Below are 19,209 nucleotides of genomic sequence, written 5' to 3' on the forward strand. Positions count from 1 at the left end.
AAGTTAATTTTAAATTGCATAGAAGGTGGGAGATAGGTCAAGGGAATGTTTGTGACAGGGCGATGCCAGGGATGTGGTGCGGATGAAGTGGTTGTCCTAGTGCATGTGAATCGCTGCTTGTCCTGGGTGGGCTGTTTTGGTCTTGGAATGATGGGCTGAATGGCCTAATTCTGCTCCTGTCACTTATGAACACCCTGTTATATGAAATGTTGTTCGAAAGGGTGCAGAGAAGATTTACAAGATTGAAAGGCAAAAGGACACCTGCAGTTTGGTAGTGCATTCTGTGTCCATCTTCAATTAAACCAGCATCTGCAGTTCTTTCCTACACTGGATAGAAAATTAGCTTAATTGAAAGAAACAGTTAATGGTGTAAGGCATTTTTTTTTTTTTGGACTGGAAGCCTGTGATTAGTGGTGTTAAGGATTGGTGCTGGGCACATTGCTGTTTGTGGTTAATATCAACAATTTGAATGAGAACATACATGGCATGATTAGTAAGTTTGCAGATGACACTAAAGTGGGTGGTATTGTAGATAGCGAAAATGGTTATCAAAGGTTACAGCAGGGTCTTGATCAGTTGGGAAAGTGGGCAGAGGAATGGTTAAACTGGTTTAATGCAGATAAATGTGTGGTGTTGCATTTTGGGAAGTCTAACCAGGACAGGGTTTCATGGTGAACTCCAGGGCTCTGGGGAGTGTCGTAGAGCAGAGGGATCTAGGAGTTCAGGTACACAGTTCCTAAAAACTGGATGTACAGGTAGGTGGTCAAGAGGCTTTCGGCGCATTGGCCTTCATCAGTTACGGTTTTGAGTATAGTTGGGATGTTATGTTACAGCTGTAAATGGCACAGGTGAGCTCACAGTTGGGAGTATTGTTCAGCTTTGCCACAAAAGGCTGTGGAAGCCTAGTCAATGGATATTTTACAGCAAAGATAGATAGATTCTTGATTAGTATGGGGCGAAGGCAGGAGAATGGGGTTAGGAGACAGAGATTGATCCGCCATGATTGAATGGAGTCTTGATGGGCTGAATGGCCTAATTCTGCTCCTGTCACTTATGAACACCCTGTTATATGAAATTTGTTCGAAAGGGTGCAGAGAAGATTTACAACTTTGCTGCCAAGATTTGAGGACCGGAGTTATAGGGAGAGGTTCAGGAGGCTAGGACTTCATTTCTTGGAGTCCTGGAGGAGGAGGGGTGATCTTAGAGTAGTTTAAAATCATGAGGGGAAGAGATAGGCTAAATCCACAAGAGGGCCTTTTATGCAGGGTAGGGGAATCGAGATCTGGCTTGAAGTGAGGGGAAAGATACAATAGGAACCTGAGGCCGGGTAACTTGGGGTATATGGAACGAGCTGCCAGAGAAGGGTTAAAGCAGGTACTGTCACAGCATTAAAAAAAACCCTTGGACAGGAGCACGGATAGGAAGATTTAAAAACATATGGGCCAAATGCAGGCAGGTGAGACTGGAGGGGGCATCTTGGTCAGTGTGGGCACGTTGGGCCAAAGCCTGTTTCCATGCTGTATAACTTTAACCCCGTGACTCTAGTGAGTCTTGCAATGCTTTCTTAATTTTTAGAATATGTAATTGCCTTGAGAACATGTCAAAAATAAGGTACCAGTCCAAATAATTGTGAAGGATTTTCAAGCAATCCACCAGTCAGAAATGTTAAGTGAAGGAAACCTTCTTGCTTGTATTGAATGTTTTATGTTGGTCTCGGACTGACACAAAACGCCCTTCCACCTCTATAACCAAGACACATTCCTATCAACTTGTTGACATGGCAATAAATTTCTTGAATCTCTGAATCTATGAATCTATATTGTCTTAGCAAGTCGCTCAAATATCAAGCTGCCATTCAGATCAATGTACGCAATACAACACCCCAACTATTGGGCTGGTCCTGTGCCAAACTAGGTACAATGGGATTAGTGCTGCACCAGCTGCACTTCATAGTCTAATGCAGGTAGACAACAATGCTGGAGAAACTCAGCGGTGGAGGCAGCATCTATGGAGGGAAGGAATGGGTGACGTTTCGGGTCGAGACCCTTCAGACTGATGCAGTGTATTTACATAAATGCTATTCCTGCCATGTACACATGAATAAATTTAGCTTGGCCAATTATCGACTAATTAATCGAGTCAATCGGCTTTCCACCAAATACTTTGGCTGCTCGTCTCAATCGCTGCAGATCTGGTCCCAACTTGGACAAAGTAGGTAAACAGAAACAGAGTAATAACGACCAAAGATCATAGACGGGGACGAATGCAGCCGTGATTTGCGATTGGAACAATAGTCTTTCCGTAAAGTGAGCTGAAAAATAGGTCGATGGATCAATAAATGTATTGTGATGTACATTTTACTCGTTTTGATTAAAATAATTTATTTTATTTCATATAAAGAAATACGTCGGTCACACTCTACAAGTTTCAAAATTACATTTTCCAGATAGAACCTACTGCTGTGAAGATGTATGAAACTGAATTGACACACACACGGTTTCTTTTTCACTTCATTCCCAATGAGCAAAAGTTTAAGCGATTTTATTTCACTGACACCTCTACTTCACGGCCCATAAAACATGACTAACAATTCAGCCAAATGAGGTCAGTGAAATTAAATGACATCTGAACATCGGAAGTGAATCTCACAGTTTCTGATTAAAGATTTGGATGTTTCGATTACTCGGCTGAATAAATCGGATGTCCTCTGCTCGGCTACTGGTGGACCGATTGTTGTATGATTTAACGTTGTTTAATAATGTCCAATTACTGTTTAAATATTGGCTGACTCAGATTTCTCCTTCGTCTCGCGTAAAACGCAAAATCTTTGCACACATTTTTATTTGGGGCTCCAATATTGGGAATTTTAAATCATTATGCCTAGGATTCGATCATTTTTAAACGTATTCGGGGATACTTCATGGACGGCATCAAAGCACAACTTTACCGTAAGCTGTTTATTACTTTCCATCGGTGGATGCTGGTGGTACTACCTCAACGCAATCTTCACCGCTTTTTAGCTGACTGTTATTGATGTAGGACCTTCACGATCGACGCATTATAGTAACCCTGTGTATAATCATCGAATTGTGGGCATCTGTGCCGGGATAGCCTTAGCCAACCCGTAAAGATAAAATACTTAAGACATCTCGGTCTGAAGAAGGGTCTCGACCCGAAACGTCGACTATTCCTTTTCTCCAGAGACATTGCCTGAGCCGCTGAGTTACTCCAGCTTTTTGTGTCTATACCTTCGGTTAAGTATTTATTGACCAGTAAATTCACATTGGGCACAGAGTGGATTACATTGTATGGTTAGATGTTCTAAATCTCCATATCTAAGTTTTCCCTTGGCTACTACCTGTAAACCCCACGCAAAGCTCCGTTCATCATTTATGTACTGCACATACTTGGTGCAGTTGATTGCTGGATGTGGATGTTTACAAAAAAAATACAATTCTGATACGTATCTTGATAAAATACTTAGTTTAACCTTCCAATGCTCCCCTAAATTATGATTTGCATCGGCCCAACAAACGAAATTCAGAAATCAGAAGCGTTGGCGTTGAACACGGCTGGTACATGGTACCTCGTCTTTTATCCGTTGTCTTTTCTTTCTGCCGAGGTCACAATATTATCTTTCCCCGACTCTTGCGATGGAGATTCAATAATAAATAGTATGGATCCAGCTAAACTGTTCACACAATCGGAACTGGAAAGCCGACTTGCCAGGGATGTCTTCGTGAAGTTGTAGGCTAAAGACTCAACTGTTTTATTTTCTTCTGCGTATGATAATAATGGCAGCAAACAGCACAGAGATCAGTAGGAGACATGATCCTAAAAATATAAATATTTGTTTCTCTCTTATAAACACACACACTGGACATTGGACCGGAATGTTTTTCTCGCGAGGGCAATGTTTACTGGTTGTTCCCAAAGGAAACCCATTGGCAATGATGAGTTTGTTGTAAAATTCTAATGAAGACTTTGGCTCAGAAGCATTGAGAAATCTCGAGGGCTGCTTATTTGTATGTTTATCCTTTAATGTCAAGGCAAAGTATCCTTTGACGTTGACTTGGTCCAGTAGATGTGCTGTGGACAAAAGCGAACATTTAAATCAAAACCCCATATTTCAAAACTATGTGGTTCTCGAGCGCACAGTGACTGCTCGGTCATGCTTCTCTGAACAAAAAGACACAAAGTGCTCGAGTAGCTCAGCGAATTGGGTAGCATCTATGGAGAACATGGATGGGTGACATAGAAAATTGGTGCAGGAGTAGGCCATTCTGCCCTTCGAGCCTGCACCGCCATTCAATATGATCATGGCTGATCATCCAACTCAGTATCCTGTACCTGCCTTCTCTCCATACCCCCTGATCCCTTTAGCCACAAGGGCCACATCTAACTCCCTCTTAAATATAGCCAATGAACTGGCCTCAACTACCTTCTGTGGCAGAGAATTCCAGAGATTCACCACTCTCTGTGTGAAAAATGTTTTTTTTCATCTCGGTCCGAAAAGATTTCTCCCTTATCCTTTCGGGTCAGGACCCTCCTTCAGACTGAAATGTCCCATCAAATTATTCAGACTGAAAAAGGGTCCCGATACCAAAGGTCACCTATCCATTTTCTCCAGAGATGTTGCCTGACCCGCTGAGTTACTCCAGCACTTTGTGTCTTTTTTGGAAACCAGCTACTGCCGTTCCTTGTATGACTAAGCTTCTCTGAATGCCCGGTTGTAACCAGACTGAACAGAGTTCGCAACAGCGAGGCTTGAATTGTCCATCGAATTATTTTAATATTTCATAAAATTCCCACACCGCACCACAAGCCCTGCCTCATTGTACATTCTCTGAAGTCATCGATGGAATGAGGTGACCAAATAGGTAAGGAAAGGCGCGGCCTCTGTAGTTACCTTGAGGAGCAAACCAAGCTTGGCCCTTTTCCTCCACTCGTCAGCTGCCTGCACTAGTGTTGGAAGTATTCACACTCGCCGTGCTCAGGTTGGAAAGGCGGGCACACTCCAAACTCTTATTGCTACGTATATATAGTGCAGTGTCGAAGGTATGGCAGTGAAACAGGCCATTCGGCCCATCGAGTCCAAATCACCCGTGCACACTAGTTGTATGTTATCCCACTTTGGCTCTCGCTCCACTCACACTTGGAGCAATTTACAGAGGCCAATGAATCTATGTGGGAGAGAACCGGAGCACCAGGGGGAAGCCCACGCAGTCACAGGGAGAACGAGCAAACTCCACACAACCAGCTTTACCAGTTGTGCCACTGTGCCGCTGAGGGGAGGACAGGGTTGTGTTTTTATAATGATACATTTTGTCGTGGAATAGCCCTGGTGATAGGGTGAAATACAAATCCCACCAGCGCACTACAATCTATCCTAGATGTTCATTCTTCTCCCGAACCTGCCAAGGGGATATTCTCCCGAACCTGTCCCTTTCCTAGGTATGGTTAGTATATAGCTGAGTGAGGAATCATCTAGACCAACGAATTGGACCTGGGCCGGTTTTTTTTGCCTCCCCCAGGAGATCACTCTGTCTTGGGGTGGAGAGGGGTGATAGCGGTATAAAGGGGAGGGTAGTGTCTTGTGTTCTGTGTCTTGTGTCTACTGTTTGTGGGTAAGTGTGTCTGTTTAGTGTTCAGCCATGAGCGAATGGCGGTGCGGGCTCGATGGACCTGGTGGTCTGCTCTCGCACCTATTTTCTATGTTTTCTATGTTTCTACCTGAGTTATAAAATGAACTGATGAATAAAATGAACTCCATCGACCCATCTGGTCCAAGCCCACCATTAAGCAGAGTGGCGCAGCGGTAGAGTTGCTGCTCCACAGCGCTTACAGCGCCAGAGACCCGGGTTCGATCCCGGCTACGGGAGCTGTCTGTACGGAGTTTGTACTCTCCATGTGACCTACGTGAGTTTTCGCCGAGATCTTTGGTTTCTCCCACACTCCAAAGCCGTACAGGTTTGTAGGTTAGTTGGCTTGGTAAATGTAAACATTGTCAAACATTGTCCCTAATGTGTGTAGGATGGTGTTAATATGCGGGGGTCGCTGGTCGGCGTGGATCCGGTGGGCCGAATGGCCTGTCTCCGTGCTGTATTTCTAAACTAAACTAGACTAAAATTATACCAAGTCCAATTGTATGCTCCCTACCAGGGTCTACAGCTCACCTACAAACAATACAGGGCAATTAACCCATCAAGCCGCGTGTGCACTGGATATGGGAGGAAAGCACATTAACCGGGGTGGGTGGGGGGACAACTCGGTCAGAGAGAGAATGTGTTTCTTCCCCAGCGACTGCACCCGAAGTTCAGGGTTGAAGCCAGTTCGCTGTAGTTCTGAGTTGACGGGCCCACTAGATGTGCCTGGTACTTCAGCAAATGCCTGTACCAGCCAAACCACATAGAAAACGCTCTTTATCCACTTTATTTATTGTTCTTTTAAAATCTCCAATTGGTTTAAATTTGTGAATGTGAGTTGGCATTCGCAGCTAACAGTGGACCTTAAATCTGATGTTTAGTTTAGAGAAACAGCGTAGAAACAAGGCCTTCATCCCACCGAGTCCGTGCCGACCAGCAATCCCCCATACACTAGTTCTATCCTACACACTAGGGAGGATTTACACAAGGCAATTAACCTACAAACCTGCACGTCTTTGGAATGTAGGAGGAAACCGGAGCCCCCGGAGAAAACCCACGCGGTCGCAGGAAGAACGTACAAATGCCATACAGTCAGCACCCGCAGTCAGGATCTAGCCCGGGTCTCTGGCGTTGTAATGCCCCTGTCCCACTAAGGAAACCTGAACGGAAACCTCTGGAGACTTTGCGCCCCACCCAAGGTTTCCGGGGGTTCCCGGAGGTTTTTGTCAGTCTCCCTACCTGCTTCCACTACCTGCAACCTCCAGGAACCGCACGGTGGGGTCCAGAGTCTCCAGAGGTTTCCGTTCAGGTTTCCTAAGTGGGACAGGGGCTTAAGGCAGCAACTCTACCGCTGCGCCACCTTGCCGCCTCAGTGGGAATGGGGATGTCATTGCCTTTATTTCCCCAAGTACAGTATTAGGACTCACCTTTCAACACCTCATTAATATAATGTTTATGGTAATATATTCGAAGCTCGTCGCTGATGGCGGGACTGTCCCAAACTCCATTTGCCGTGATGTAAATGTCCACATTTCCATATTGCGATTTGATCCATTTCAGAACCCTTCGTATCCCTGACGGCGTGACTGCCATCTCCGAGCGATAGTGGCGGCGGGAGGGGAAAGGGAAGAAAAGATGGGAGGGAGATGGGAATGTCAGCAAAGTCACGTCTCTCAGTAAGCTCCCGTCGTGATCCATTTCATACCTACTGCCAGTGTTAGGTTTGTGCACAAGTGGGTAAATGAGCCTTGTGGTGAAATGACTCAGTGCAAAAAAGTCTGCACTCCCCCTGATCATCTCTTTCTCCTCCCCAGTGAAATGGAGCAAAAATGAACGCGTGAGATTTTTTCTATTTTTCATGAGGATGTAATCTCTCATAGTGTGTGGGTAGTCTCCAGTTTTAAAAATGGGATCTGCAAACCAGGCTATGTGGAACTGCAGAAGTCTCTGGGCAGCTTCCTGGTGGGATTCGAGGAAGGGGTTTGCTGGCTCCACCCAGTCAGCGCGCAGAGTGAGTGAGACCAGCCCACGGTACCTGGCCCTGAAGTCTCTGTTGTATGTGTGCCACGCCAGGGCATGGGCGATAATCATGTTGTGTGCTGCCCTGTACGGCTCCTGGCTTCCCTCGACGTTCATGTTCGGTTCATTCATAGTGAGCCACAATTTAACCAAATCTCCAAATTCCTGGAAGCACAATTTCGCGTAATCTTGGAAAGCCACGGCCGTCTGCTTATTGAGCCACCCTCCCTGTCTCAGCAGCGGTTCGGGCACGTCAACATCACGGTGTGATGGATGATACAAAGTGACTGCGGAAGCAATGTTCAGCTTTAACAGCTCGCTGATGATGCAGCGGTAGTAACTCAGAATGCTTCTGTTGATATTGGAGCGGTCCCCGCGGGGTAATATCTGGGACCACTTGAAGGCGAAACTGAACTGAGTCACATTCATCTTTTTCACCAGCGCCAAGTGTTGTTTGAAGTTGCTGAAATCAGTGCATTGAGCTGGACGGGGCCACTTGGTCACGCCCATGACTTTGTAAAGTTTCTGATCTCCACTGCAGTTCCAAATATAAAGGCTGTGATCTACAAACTCGGGGGAAAAGATTGCTTTGTTTACCTGCAACAACAAAAAGGAAATACAGTAAACAAGAAGCCGGAACATAGAGTCTGAAGAAGGCCCCCCTCCCCCGACCCGAAAGGTAGACCATCGTTTTTTTCCAGAGATGCTGCCTGACCCGCTGAGTTACACCAGCATTTTGTGTCTATCTTTGATATAAACCAGCATCTGCAGTTTGTTGTTTCTACATCGAGTCACAGAGCTGTACATCACGGATACAGGCCCTTCGGCCCACCCAGTCCAGGACGACCAAGTTTGCATTCTGGACTAGTTCCATTTGCCTGCATTTGGCCCATACCTCCCTAAACACTTCCTTTCCATGTATCTGTCCAAATGTCTTTTGAAGTCGTAATTGTAGCCGCTTCTATAGTTTTTACTGGCAGCTCATTTCCGATACAGACTTAACTCTGAGTGAAAAAAAGATGCCCCTGAGGTCCCTCTTAAATCCCTCCCCTCTCTTCTTGAGGCCTCTGCCCTCCGGTTTTAGAATCCTTTACCCTGGGGAAATATTTATTGGTGCATTTTCAACTTCCATGCTAATCTCAAACTTTCCACGGGAAAAGGTTTGATGAGGGTCACCTGCTTTGTGAAAGGGACGAAGATAGACACAAATGTAACTCAGCGTATCAGACAGCATTTCTGCTCTAATACAAGGCAGAGCGGTTCTTACCGGCAGCGCCGACTCTGCAACTCCCCAGGAGAAGTCACACGGAAACTGTCCATTCACACGGCGGCTGTCCTCGGTCATCGGAAATCCATTTTGTTCGATGATCTGTTTGTAGAACCGGGCGGAAGATTTTGCAATCCTGGATTTGTTTTTGCTGCTGAAATCCACATAAAATAACCCTCGTGCGATGGTGTAGCCGAATTGCCACTCAAAGCCATCGAGTAGAGACCAGGCGGTGTATCCAAACACGTTGACTCCGTCAAAGCGGATAACTACCCGCAATAAAAATGTTTCATCAATGATCAAAGGGAACTGGGAGATTAATATAGCTTGTTTACAAAACTTCTTTATTACTATTTCATTATTTTCATTTTAACCGAGTGGTAACTCTGGACAAGGTCTCCATCTGGCACAATGGGATAATTTTTCACATTTGTTTCTAAATTATATTATTTTTCCCCTTGTTGAGATAAAGAATTGGATTCTTTGCGAGTGCCAGGCAGTGGGTGAGTAAGGGAGGCAGTGTGGGTGATAATGAAAGAGGCAATGTAGCTGACAATGAGCAAGGGAGTGAGTGATCAAGTCAAGTCAAGTCAACATACACATACGAGATGTGCAGTGAAATGAAAAGTGGCAATGCTCGCGGACTTTGTTCAAAAAAACCAAACAAACAACCAAACAAACTACAAACAGAATGGAACAGTCACATATTCTTTTACATATTAAATATTGTGTAAAAAATAACTGTTTCAGGACTGGGCGTGGGTTGGTCAAGATTATAAATAATGATCTCCTTTTCTTTTTTATTTTATTTTCTTTTCTCTCTCAACTTTCTTCATTTACTCGTTTTCTTTCTTCACACACTATATATTTCACATCGTTCTATCCTTTACTATCTAACTTCTTTTTCTTATTCTCATCTTTTTTCAATGTAACAAAAAAAAAAGAAGTTGTACATAAAATGTATTATGAAAATATATATTAGGCACTTTGGTGCCATATGACTGTACTTACTTCTAATAAAATAAAATATTTAAAAAAAAAAAAAAAAAATATTGTGGGCGGAAGGAAAAAGGGAAACAAAAACTGCAATTTTAAAAAAAACAGTAGAGTGGTGCTGCAAAAGTTAATCCCTGGAGCGTGAGAGAGGGAGTGATAGCGAGAGAAGCAACCTGTGTGGGAGAGGAAGTGAGTGATAATGAGGGAGGGAGTGAGTGATGGTAAGAGGTGGGTGACTTTGAGAGGTGTGAGGAGGTAACAATGAGAAGGAATGGGTGACTGTGAAAGAGGTGGCTGAAAGTGAGAAGGGATTAGTGCAGGGTCATAAAGAAGAGGGCGATAGTGAGAACGAGTGGTTGAATGAGAGGGAAGTAAGTGAGTAACTAAGCGAGGACTGGCTGCTTGTGAAACACGACTGGGTAATGGCGAGAGGAGGGGAGTGAGTAAACGGTGGTAGTGAGAGTGGATGCTCGTGAAAGGGTGAGAAGGTGATAAAGAAGGCGAGGTAGTGAGTGAGAAGGAAAGTAGTGATAGTGCAGGAGAAGTTGGTGATAGCAAGCAAGAAAGATACAATTAGACACAAGGAGCCGCAGATACAAACATGACACCATGTGCTGGAGTAACTCAGCGAGAAAAATACAAAAGGCTGTGAGATAAGGAGAGAAGATGCACAAAATGTGAAGCTAGAGGAAGGGTTATAGGTAGAGGGGTACGGGATTGAGGGGAAAGGGTGAAGAGATATTGGGAGAAATTGGTGTGCATCAGGGTGGGGCACTGGGAAGAGAGGGAAAAAAAGGAGGGGGTCATTTACCTAAAAATGGAGAAATCAGTGTTCATACCGTTGGGTTGTAAGCTACACAAGTGGAATATTAAGTACTGTTACTTAAGTTTTCATGTAGCTTCCTCGCTGACTGTGGAGGGGGCCAGGGTCAGAAAGGTCAATATGGGAATCAGAAGAGGAGTTAGCAACTGGGAGATCCGGCAAATCTTGGTGGATGAGCACAAGTGTTCAGTGAAACGGTCGCCTAGTCTACTTTTGGGCCCGCTGATGCAAAAAAATGTTACTCCATGAGCACTGAATGTGGTACGAACGATAATGAAGAGTTAATGTTGATGATGAAAGAATGGTAGATACTGAGGAGTAGATACTGAGGGAAGATATAGTGATGGAGACACAAGGAATTGCAGATGCTGGATCCGTGAGCAAAACACAAAGTGTTGGAAGAAGCCAGCGGGTCAGACAGGCAGCATCTGTCGAGGGAATGGCTACGTTGCATTTCAGATCTTTCAGAGACTGATTCATGAAGATGGAGTCATGGTAGCAAGGGAATGGGGATAGGGTGACAGAGTGAGATTAGAATGGATGATGATAGAGTGCAGAGTGAGTACTGTAAAAAAGTAACAAAGGAGTTGTGTGTGTATCGTAAGTGAGAGATTCAATAGAAGTAGCAGAAAAGGGGAAACTGAAAGAGAAAATGAAGCAAAGAATATAAAAGCAAACTGATGACAATGAAAGGGGAGGTACCAGAAGAATGAAGAGAAAAATAATATTTGGCTGAATTTATGTAGGGGCGGGTGCATCTAACATATTTCTGGGCATCCAGAACAGTTTTAGGGAAAGCAAACTGGAACCATATAACATAATTTGCAGTCTAGGCAATTGTCTGGGAATGACCAAACAACCTTCGTCCCTAAACTTGGTCTATGATATTGGAGGTACATGGGGCAATGGTGAGGAATTCCCATGCTATACATTGTCTCAACAGGCTCCTTTCCAACCGGACTCCAGGTGAATCTTAATGATGCAAGTGGGTCTCTCTGGAAATTTTTAAGATATGCTCTACAACACTTGCGTCGGCAGAGAAACATAAGAGCATAAGAAATAGGAGCAGTGCTTTACCTCTCGTGCCCGTCCCACCATTCATTAAGATTATGGCTGACCTTGTAGCTCAGTCACTTTACTGCACTAATGACTGAGTATAAATTGATTCCTCGGGTCCTGGGGCTATGCAGTGCCACCTTTGCTAATCACTCTTCAGCGACCCACATCACTAATCCAGTTGGGTTGAGGGCTGCAGTCATTGGCACCTGTTATACTGCAACACCGTTGCCTGAATTTAAGCACCTTCATTGCCAGTGTCGGAAAATAATTCCCATCCATTGAATTTTCCAAAGAGGTTGCTTGTGTGGGGCTCCCTGTGAAAAATCCTATTGTTTTGCAAAATAAGGTACAGTTTCACAGGGACAATCGGGTTGTGGCAGCCCCAATTGAGTTCACAGGGCACAAATGCAGTGAAGAGACAAGAGGATTCCATCAGTCTGAATAAGTTTCAAACCCGTGCCGGAAGTGGAAGAACTGTGCAACAACTAATTCAATTGGAAAACACTAATCTTCAATTCTGCTCATTGATTCAGGAATATTACTTGAATGTGCATGAGGGGTAAAAGTTGTTGGTAAATCAGTCCCATTTCAATCCTGTTAATGCAATAAAATAGTCACACCTTTAACCTAATATGCATAATCCAGCCTCAATCATTTATCAGAACAGAAATGACTATAACACAGTGGTCTGTTGAGTTTCTGTTACGACAATTTGAATGCACTTACCTTTTAACAACTCATTTATGAATTTCTTCATGAGATAAATAGCAATTGTGTCTTCTGTTTTTACAACATTATCAGAAAACCATCCATTCTCCGCGATGAAAATCCTTGGGTTATTGTATTCCATCTTAATCCAGTTCAACACTTGTCCAAGGTGCAGCGATAGATGATCTTTAAGTTTGAGAGTATCTTCCAATAATCGGAAGTTATATGGCCCAAACGAGAATGCAAAGAAGTCTGCAGTTCCATTGATGAAGTACTTTTCTTTATCAGTGAACATAGGCAGAGAAGGATTGGTTTGTGTTTTCAAGCTCTCTGGGTAGTCACCATCTACAAAGATTGGTTTGGCAAACCAGCCCAGCATCATGTCCATGGATCTCTGGAAATTCTTGTAGTTGTAGTTCTCATTCTTTGGTTTAATCCAATGGGATCCCAACACGATGGACACAAAACCTTTCTGAGACTTGCGAAATTGTTTATCATATGTGTGCCAGACTTTTGCATGTGCCTGCAAGAAAACAACAATGGAACACTGAACTATTAGTAGATTCAAAACCTCATCTGAATTCCACACACTCCCTCCCCAAAGCAACCACCTCTTGTTCCCTTCCCTGCTTTACTTTTCACTTCTCTTATTTCTTTATTTGACCCCCTTTTGTCTCCTTTTCATCTCTAGCCTTTGTCCACCCATCTGACAATGAAAAAATCTTCACCTGTATCCACCTATCACTTGCAAGGCTTCATCACACCAATTTCTAAATTTATTATTTTCTCCACAAATACATGCCAAAGTGTAAATATCTTCCCTGAAGGAAAATAGTGAGGGTTGTCTGACAGGCAATCGAAATTCCAGGAATAATGTCCTTCATTCCCAGTGGTCTCCTTAAACACTACTCTTCATGGCAGATTGAATTCCAGGATCATTCCTTTTATATGTTAATACAGTACATAAATGCAGGTTGTATTTTAAATGTAACTTCAGAGAGCTTTGCTAATAGATGACGTTACCTCCCTGAATACTTTCCCTTCAAAATCCAAGCGTGTTTTCTGGATTATGTGACTGAAGGCAGAGTACAGATACTCAAGCACCAATAGATTGTGGTCAAACATGGAGAGAACAAGGAGGAAATGAGAGAGAAAATATATATATATATAAAATGTTCTCAGGTTGTACACTAGGTCTTACTTGCTGTCTGAATCTTTCTATGAAGAGGATTGGAAGATTTAATTTGGAATTAGCTTCCCAGCTGTAGATCAGTACCAAACAGTCCAAAAGTGCCTGTTTCAATGTTGTTTTTTAAGAGATATAATGTGGAAAAAGGCCCTGCGGCCCACCGAGTCTGCGCCGACCAGCAATCACTCATACACTAGTTTTATCCTGTACACTAGTGACAATTTACAGAAGGTTGGAGTGATCCCAGGCAAGGTATCGGCTCTGAGGTTAAGTCCACGTCCCGCGCTGGGGCTCAAGTCAGTCCGAGGAGGCCTCCAGCTCTATCGGTGGTAGGCCGCAGAGCGACCAGAGATGCGACCCGGAAAACAATCGCATCTCTGGCAAGGTAAGAAACTGAAACAAAGTTTCCCCCCTCCCCCCTCACCCACATAATACAAACCGGAGAACATTTACACAAACTTTCAACGCACACTAAAAATTAAAGAAAAGCAATCTTGATTAATGGAGGAAAACCGATTTAATATTAGAGAGGTTGGGAAGATAAAGCACTACTTCATAAAATGCTGATCTACTGGACTTGCGAGTGTTTCTTTTAACATTGCATAAAATATGTCCTATTTAATACAAAATTACTTCAGTCAGTTTTTCGAATGGATTTATGGATGGGTATAGAAGCTGGGATGTAATCGCCCAATTATAGGAAGGATGTGTAAAAGGCAGATGAGATTTACTGAATGTAGTTACAGAGAAAGGTTGAAAATCTGGTTAAGGGGGGACTTGATAGAGGTCTTTAAAATGATGAGAGGTATGAAGTGGATCACAGAAGTTACATGAGGGGAACTTATTTACTCAGAGAATGGTAGCGGTGTGGAATGAGCTTCCAGTGGAAGTGGTGGAGGCAGGTTCGTTGGTATAATTTAAAAATAATTTGGATAGGCATATGGATGAGAAGAGAATGGAGGGTTATGGTATGAGTGCAGGCAGGTGGGACCAAGGGAAAAAAGTTGTTCGGCACGGACTTGTAGGGCCGAGATGGCCTGTTTCCGTGCTGTAATTGTTATATGGTTATATGGTTATACGGAGACTGAGTAAATGGGATTTAGTCATACATTTCTGACAGCACAAAAAATTGCTGGTATAGTAAGAAGAAAATCTTAAAACAAACACAGTTAATGGCTGAAAATAAGCATTCAGCCTCTTTTCCGCAGCTCACTAATATGGATTGATAAGAGCGTCAATTATCTGATTCCTGAAGCACATTGGGGAGTCAGGATATTGATTGAACAACAAATGACATTTGTGTAGTGATTGAAAAATTGCTGAGAAACTGTGCGAGGGGAACACAGCTCTCTGTCTCAATCTTTGAGATGGGAAACTCCAAATAAATTTACAGTCAAATAATCTTAAAGCCACACAACACAGAAACAGGCCCTATGTCCCACCATGGTGACATATCAAGTCCTACCTATACCCCATCAAGTCCTACCAACACCAATCTCATTTACCAGAACTTGTTCCATGACCTTCTATGCCCTGGTGATTCAAGCTCTTATCTGGATCCTTTTTAAATGTTACAACATTCTCCGCCTCCACCAACCACCCACGGAAATGCAATCCAGATTACAATCGTTCCCTGGATGAAAAAGATCTTTCTCAGATTTTCTCAAAAACCTCTTACCCCATACCTAATCCTATGTCCCTCTGCCAATGTCCCTCCTTTGCTTCTGTCAGGTCTCCCCTCAGCTTCCTCCGCTCCAAGGAAACAAATCAAGCCTTCCCAGTCTCTCCTCATAACTAAAACTGTAGGACACATGCAATGAATGGTAGGAGCCTAGGGAGTATTGAGGAACAGAAAAGCCTTAATGTGTGTCTGAAAATGGCAGCATAGAGGTACAGTGTTGAAAAATGTAAACGTAATATTGGCCATGATATGGAATATATGAGTGGAGGGTGCTGGTACATTATTATAAAACATTCGTTAGATGACCGCAGGAGTACTGCGCACAGTTCTGATTGTCACATGAGAGGAAGGGAATGATTGCACTGGAGAGGCTGCAAATGATATTCAGCAAGAGTTTCCCTGGGGAGGAGCATTTTAGTGTCCTAGGCCTCCCAAAGTGCACCACCTCACATTTCTCAAGATTAAATGCCACCTGCCATTGTTTTGCCCTTCTTACAATATCAGCCTGTAGACTGAAAGCATCCTCCTCACTATCAAAAGCACCATTGATTTTCATAACTTCTGCAAATTTAGTTATTGTACCTGCTGTCACAGGAATCATTCATGTATAGTGCGGATCTCAGTGGTGCACCACTGGAAATGGATTTACAGTCACAAAACAATTACTTTACCATAGGTACACAAAAATGCTGGAGAAACTCAGCGTCTATGGAGCGAAGGTTTCGGCCCGAAACGTTGCCTATTTCCTTCGCTCCATAGATGCTGTTGCACCCGTTGAGTTTCTCCAGCATTTTTGTATACCTTTGATTTTTCAGCATCTTAAACAAATAAATTACTTGGTCCTCTGCCTTTTATCACCAAGCTCATTTAGGATCCAATTTGCTAACTTGCCCTGGATCCCATGGGATTTTGTCAAGGGCCTTAATGAAGTTCATGCAGACTACATTAACCATATTGCCCTCACCAAAATGCTTTGTTACTTATTTGAAAAATGCTATCAAATTGGTCAGACAGCATCCCTCCCATGTTATATTTGATTAATCCCTGCCTTTCTACGTGTAGATGAATCTTATCCCTCAAAATCTTCTCCTTTAACATTTCCTACACTGACTTTAGACTCCCAGGCCTGCAGTTATTTAGGTTATTTCTGCTGCCCTTCTTGAATAAAGGCACTGTAATAGCTCTCCTTCGCTCACCCAGTTCCTCACCTCTGACCAACAACAATTTAAAAATCTCTCGCCTCCCTTGCTTACCAGGCAGATTGGGATACATTTCATTATGCCTTGGGGAAATATCCTCCTTAAAGACCACAAAATTATCAAACATCTCCCCATTTTAAAATCTAGATCTTGTGTGACACACAGGACTACATCCGCTGCTCTGCAATTTCTTGCCGTCTTGGGCAGAGCTGTTGTCAAACCAAGCTGTGATGCACTTGATAGGATGCTCTCTACAGTGCATCTACAGAAGTTGGCAAGAGTCATTGGAGACATGCTGAATGTCCCCTGTCCTCTGTAATCATTAAATATGATTTTAACGTAATTGTCCTTGTTATCCAGATATTCCAATGATGAGCGTATGAGTGGAATATCCTGATATTCCAGTTATGAGATGACATCTGCCATGGACCTGTTGCAAGCAGCCAACATAATCAATGACCAAATACATCCTGGTTATTAGGCAGTAGATACCAAAGCTTGGAACCACATATCACCAAATTCTGGAATAGCTTCTTCCCCACTGTTATCGGACTATTAAACAGGCCTCTCATAAGAAAAAAGCAGAGTCCCGATCTCACAATCTATGCATTTCAAATCTACACGTAAAAAACAAAATTGCCCTTTGTAACAGTAATGCTATAATGCTGTAACACTGTGTCCTGCACTCTGGTATTTTTCTCTTTGCAACACCTGTTGTATGTGTGTAATGGTTTGATTGTACCCATCTACAGTATTTTACTGGATAGCATCCAAGCAAAGTTTTTCACCATATCTCAGTGCAGTAATATTGAAATTAGCCTTCTCCCAATTCAGGACCTTAATTTCCATATCAACCTTATCCCTTTCTGTAACTAAAATCCACTATCTACAAAGTACTCTTCCACTGAGAAATCAGCCACTTGCCCTGCTACATTCACTAGGATTAGGACAAGATCTTCCATTTCTCTTTTTGGACTATCTTTGTTCCGGCTGAAAAGCACATCCTTAATGGACTGTAAAAATTCTGCACTCTCTATGGTTTTCACACTAAAGCAACCCAGTTAATTTCCTTCTGCTATAACCCTACTACACTTACATTTACATAGAACATTTAAACTCCAAAATATCCGTGTATGCTTCACAAAATAGAAGAATAGTGAAGGCCATGGTAGATTTGGACAGGGACTGAGAACAAAACTGCCAGAGGTCAGTGAGTAAATCAAATGCAACACAATCATATAAATATAATCTAGTCTCAAGGGTAAACTAATCTTTCAGTGTGAAGTGTGACAGTGCCTGCTATTCTCTTTAGTTATGATTCCAGATTGGACGTTCCTTTACTTACAAAGCAGGTGGTTTATTTGGGAGCAAAATATCTTTAATAGTCACCGAGAGAATAGATATTTAAGGACTCCAAAACAATGGAAGTAATTTCAGTTTAAATGTTTACCTTAATCATGTTGTGCCCCACAGTATACATAGCTGCAAGATTATTTCTCTGTCCCGGGGGATAATTTCCTGTTTTATACCCATGCCAGGCGATCAGGAAAGGGTTGTGGATTGTTATCCAGAATTTAACACGATCCCCAAATGTCTGAAAGCAGAATTTAGCGTATTGGTTAAATATGTCAACCATTGCCTCGCTGGTCCAGCCTCCGTGTTGTTCTTGCAATGCGAAGGGCAGGTCCCAGTGGTAGAGGGTGACAATGGGAGTAATGTTCCTCTGGATCAGGGAGTCAATGAGTGTATTGTAGTACTGGAGGCCCTTGACGTTGACAGATTCTACTTCTCCATTTGGAAACAAGCGGGGCCACGAGATGGAGAAGAGATAAGAGGAGACACCCAGGAATTCAAGGGCCTCCAAGTCCTTCTCCAAGAAGGTGTAGCTGCTGCTGGAGATATCCGCGGTGGTGTTGTTGAATCTGGAAAACTCGTTGTGAGTGAAGAGATCCCAGACAGAGGGTCCTTTCCCATCCTTCTTCCAACCTCCCTCAATCTGAAACGCAGAGCTCCCCACGCCCCATAGAAAGTTTGCAGGAAATGAGTCGTACAGAAAACGCTTGCTGTTCTTCATATAGTCGTGGTTCCATTTCTCCCAGACGACTTTCCCCGCTCCTGGTTCGCCTTGGACAGTGGCGCTTCCTCCAAGTAAGAGTAGGGTTAGGAGAAGCCTCCTTAAGCCACACTCGTTCATCGTGTGCAGGTAGATCCCCGGTCAGTTCATAGTGCTATAAACATCACCGAACCCCAGTAGCATTATTCCGAGAATGAGCCTAGCGCTAGTTTAACTTGGTGGTTATATCTGATCCCTGTCAATGATTAGCTTTGCCGGGACTTCCAGATATGGGCTGTTGAATCATTGTTGCCGAGACAGCGGATAGGTCCGTGTCACAATTCATCATTTGCGAAGATGCAACCTTACTGGAAAATTAGTAGCACAAGGCACGAATAATGAATTATTATCAACGCATCTTGTATTTACCTCTCCCTCAGTACAATTATCTGTCCTTGATTGAGCGGGGTGCAGTACCACGTAAGGCATTGTACACTATCTGTGAAACCTCTCCCCCACACACGCGAGAATCATGCGATATATTTGCGCAAACAACATCAGATCGCATGT

The 19,209-nt window shown here is 43.4% G+C and overlaps 1 protein-coding gene across 1 annotated transcript; it reads right to left on the bottom strand.

Moving 5' to 3' along the window:
* Positions 1–1,140: 1,140 nt before the first annotated feature.
* Positions 1,141–18,844, bottom strand: LOC129698386 (beta-klotho-like). Its single transcript, XM_055637517.1, has 5 exons — positions 18,037–18,844; positions 12,536–13,040; positions 8,932–9,200; positions 7,073–8,261; positions 1,141–4,089 (listed from the first exon to the last, which is right to left on the bottom strand). The coding sequence occupies exons 1-5, from the start codon at positions 18,778–18,780 to the stop codon at positions 3,770–3,772; spliced, it is 3,027 nt and encodes a 1,008-aa protein (XP_055493492.1). The 5' UTR covers positions 18,781–18,844; the 3' UTR covers positions 1,141–3,769.
* Positions 18,845–19,209: the final 365 nt, after the last annotated feature.

The sequence above is a fragment of the Leucoraja erinacea genome, chromosome 1, assembly GCF_028641065.1.
Source record: "Leucoraja erinacea ecotype New England chromosome 1, Leri_hhj_1, whole genome shotgun sequence".
Taxonomy (NCBI): domain Eukaryota; kingdom Metazoa; phylum Chordata; class Chondrichthyes; order Rajiformes; family Rajidae; genus Leucoraja; species Leucoraja erinaceus.

What these genes read in the sequence shown, in the direction of transcription:
- LOC129698386 (XM_055637517.1), bottom strand. Translation starts at nt 18,780, where the DNA reads ATGAACGAGTGTGGCTTAAGGAGGCTTCTCCTAACCCTACTCTTACTT. An exon ending in TTGCAGAGTCGGCGCTGCCG is followed by an intron (nt 8,262 to 8,931) that starts GTAAGAACCGCT and finishes TTGTTGTTGCAG; the next exon opens with GTAAACAAAGCAATCTTTTC. An exon ending in TATTAATGAGGTGTTGAAAG is followed by an intron (nt 4,090 to 7,072) that starts GTGAGTCCTAAT and finishes TTTTGTCCACAG; the next exon opens with CACATCTACTGGACCAAGTC.